Source organism: Copidosoma floridanum, unplaced genomic scaffold, assembly GCF_036245765.1.
Source record: "Copidosoma floridanum isolate Cflo_tuat_1 unplaced genomic scaffold, Cflo_Japanese_pri ptg000006l, whole genome shotgun sequence".
NCBI classification, from domain to species: Eukaryota; Metazoa; Arthropoda; class Insecta; order Hymenoptera; family Encyrtidae; genus Copidosoma; species Copidosoma floridanum.
In genome coordinates this window covers 19,917,400-19,920,271 of record NW_028321883.1, presented here as the reverse complement: position 1 = coordinate 19,920,271, position 2,872 = coordinate 19,917,400, and the positions used below count along the sequence as shown (strand labels likewise).

The 2,872-nt window shown below is 36.7% G+C and overlaps 1 protein-coding gene across 1 annotated transcript; it reads left to right on the top strand.

Moving 5' to 3' along the window:
* Positions 1–850: 850 nt before the first annotated feature.
* Positions 851–2,144, top strand: LOC106639412 (uncharacterized). Its single transcript, XM_089598578.1, has 2 exons — positions 851–1,985; positions 2,070–2,144. Exon 1 carries the CDS (start codon positions 856–858, stop codon positions 1,963–1,965), a length of 1,110 nt encoding a protein of 369 aa, XP_089454704.1. The 5' UTR covers positions 851–855; the 3' UTR covers positions 1,966–1,985; positions 2,070–2,144.
* Positions 2,145–2,872: the final 728 nt, after the last annotated feature.

Here is a 2,872-nt window from a genome sequence, read left to right as displayed (position 1 = left end):
TTCATCAGCCTACTCTGAAATTTTGAGGGGTAGTGTATTATAACTCAATAAAGATTCCTCAAGATTTCATGCCATTCTGTTCATAATCATTTCATAAAAAAACCACCTTAACAAGTCACTCAAGTAAATATCTACAACGAAACTTTGTATACCTTTTCAAGTCACTAGCGTTACTATTTGCAACGTCAGGCTAATAACTGCATAGGCTTGTGGAATACGATGATAGATGTTATGCAACAGCTATACATACATCTGAAACAACTGTTAATATAGTCTCTATGTTTCTACTCTAACATAGTTAAAAATAGATCAAATAAGATGTGTAACAGATGTAACAACAAGATAAAGTAAGATTTCCTTCCTTTACATAAATAGAAAAATACTTATATTATTTTTAATTTTTCCTTTTTTTGTATTGTGTAAAAAATGTATAATGTCACAATATTTTTTCAAATTACACATTTTCTACATGAGAAAAATATTTTTAATAAAATGTTTAATAATATACCATTCTTAAGCTTGATGATTCAATAGAACTAAATATATTCCAGGTAGGCATAATTGTATGTAATGTGTGTGATAAAATTAATAAAAAAGGCACCGAAAATCATACTTTCCAGTATGACTCGTCATGTCTTTACAAAAGATATGCAGATAAACTTTGTAAAATAAATCAAAAAAATCATAAAAGAAACTGTACAGGTATTGTTATACTACAAGAAAAGTACATAAAAGTGTGTCACGAGGAATCCCAGCGATACAAGAACGCACAGATTTTCCTTCTGGCTCTGATATAAATACAGCTCACCCAACTGAGAGAGCCAGTTCACATTCGCAGTCGAGCAACACGTCAACATGAAGTACCTACTCTCCACGCTGATCCTCGGCTTTTTAATGAGTACAACTTTAGCAGAGTCTGGAAAAATAACTTGTGCGAACGTAAGGTGTGCTGGAAGGTGTATTGACGAACCTACAGGGCCCCGATGTGTACCTGTGGATTGCTCAGTATTGTCCTGTGCACCGGGTTACTCGTGTAAGAACGGAAGGTGCCAAAAATCTCCTGTCACTTGTGCTACTGCCAATTGTCCGAATGACTGTATTGACGAGCCTTCAGGTGCTAGATGTGTACCAAAAAACCCATGTGCAACCATAGACTGTCTGCCTGGATGGCGATGCGATAATAGTATCGGAAAATGCGTGAAGGTGACACCTTTGACTTGCGCAAATGCCAACTGTCCTGGAAACTGCATTGACGAGCCTTCGGGTCCCAGATGCGTACCAAAAAACCCATGTGCAACCATAGACTGTCTGCCTGGATGGCGATGCGATAATAGTATCGGAAAATGCGTGAAGGTGACACCTTTGACTTGCGCAAATGCCAACTGTCCTGGAAACTGCATTGACGAGCCTTCGGGTCCCAGATGCATACCAAAAAACCCATGTGCAACCATAGACTGTCTGCCTGGATGGCGATGCGATAATAGTATCGGAAAATGCGTGAAGGTGACACCTTTGACTTGCGCAAATGCCAACTGTCCTGGAAACTGCATTGACGAACCTTCGGGTCCCAGATGCGTACCAAAAAACCCATGTGCAACCATAGACTGTCTGCCTGGATGGCGATGCGATAATAGTATCGGAAAATGCGTGAAGGTGACACCTTTGACTTGCGCAAATGCCAACTGTCCTGGAAACTGCATTGACGAGCCTTCGGGTCCCAGATGCGTACCAAAAAACCCATGTGCAACCATAGACTGTCTGCCTGGATGGCGATGCGATAATAGTATCGGAAAATGCGTGAAGGTGACACCTTTGACTTGCGCAAATGCCAACTGTCCTGGAAACTGCATTGACGAGCCTTCGGGTCCCAGATGCATACCAAAAAACCCATGTGCAACCATAGACTGTCTGCCTGGATGGCGATGCGATAATAGTATCGGAAAGTGCGTGAAAGTGACAAATTAACGAGCATTGAGTTGATATGTGTAGGTACTTAATGCTTTGCAAAGCATTTGATATGACAATATTTTTGTTGTCTTTATTTGATCTATAAATAATAATTCTTACAGGCTATCATAGAGCTACGTGGAATATCTGCAGCTTATAATAAAATACTGGGAGCACGAGCATCAAAGTTTAATCAAATTACATTCTCTATAAAAAAAAATTTTTGTAATTAGTTTATAATTTTGTACCTTTAAAATTGATGTACTTCAGTCCTTGTATTGGACACGACTGTTTATTAACACATAACTAATTATACCATAGCTGCGAGTTGAAGTGAGACTTATTCAGCAACGTAATTTTTATTCTACTAGAACCACCATGTACTATGTTCACAAATTTTGATCTTAAACTGCTCTAAGTAAAGAATGTTTGACTTTACTGATTGTATGATTTCTTGGCAATTACTTATTTAATGCTTAAGAATAAAAATAACTACTCAAAATAAAAAAAACCATGTATTGCCTGAATTACTATTCCTAAAACCTCGTATTTACCTTTGATGAATTACATTAAAATCAATTGCTATTACAATATATTTGCCTATTTGCGATACACGTTATCTTATATCCTCATACCTAAGAAAACGCGCCGACTTTTTTATTTAATTCGAAGCTGAAAAAGAACTTACAGATATGTATACCAACCAAAACCTAGGGGATGGAAATAAATATTTAACTGAATCTGGGTTCAGAACTATTTAAAAGACAGTTATACTTCTATACTTTAAAAATTGAAACTATTTAAATTAAGCTACAACTCGATTTCATACATACATATTATGTATACTATGTTTATTCTTTTTAAAATTTTTCATGGTATGAAATTGAAGGCAAAGTAACACATGATCAGAAGTATTGTAACGATT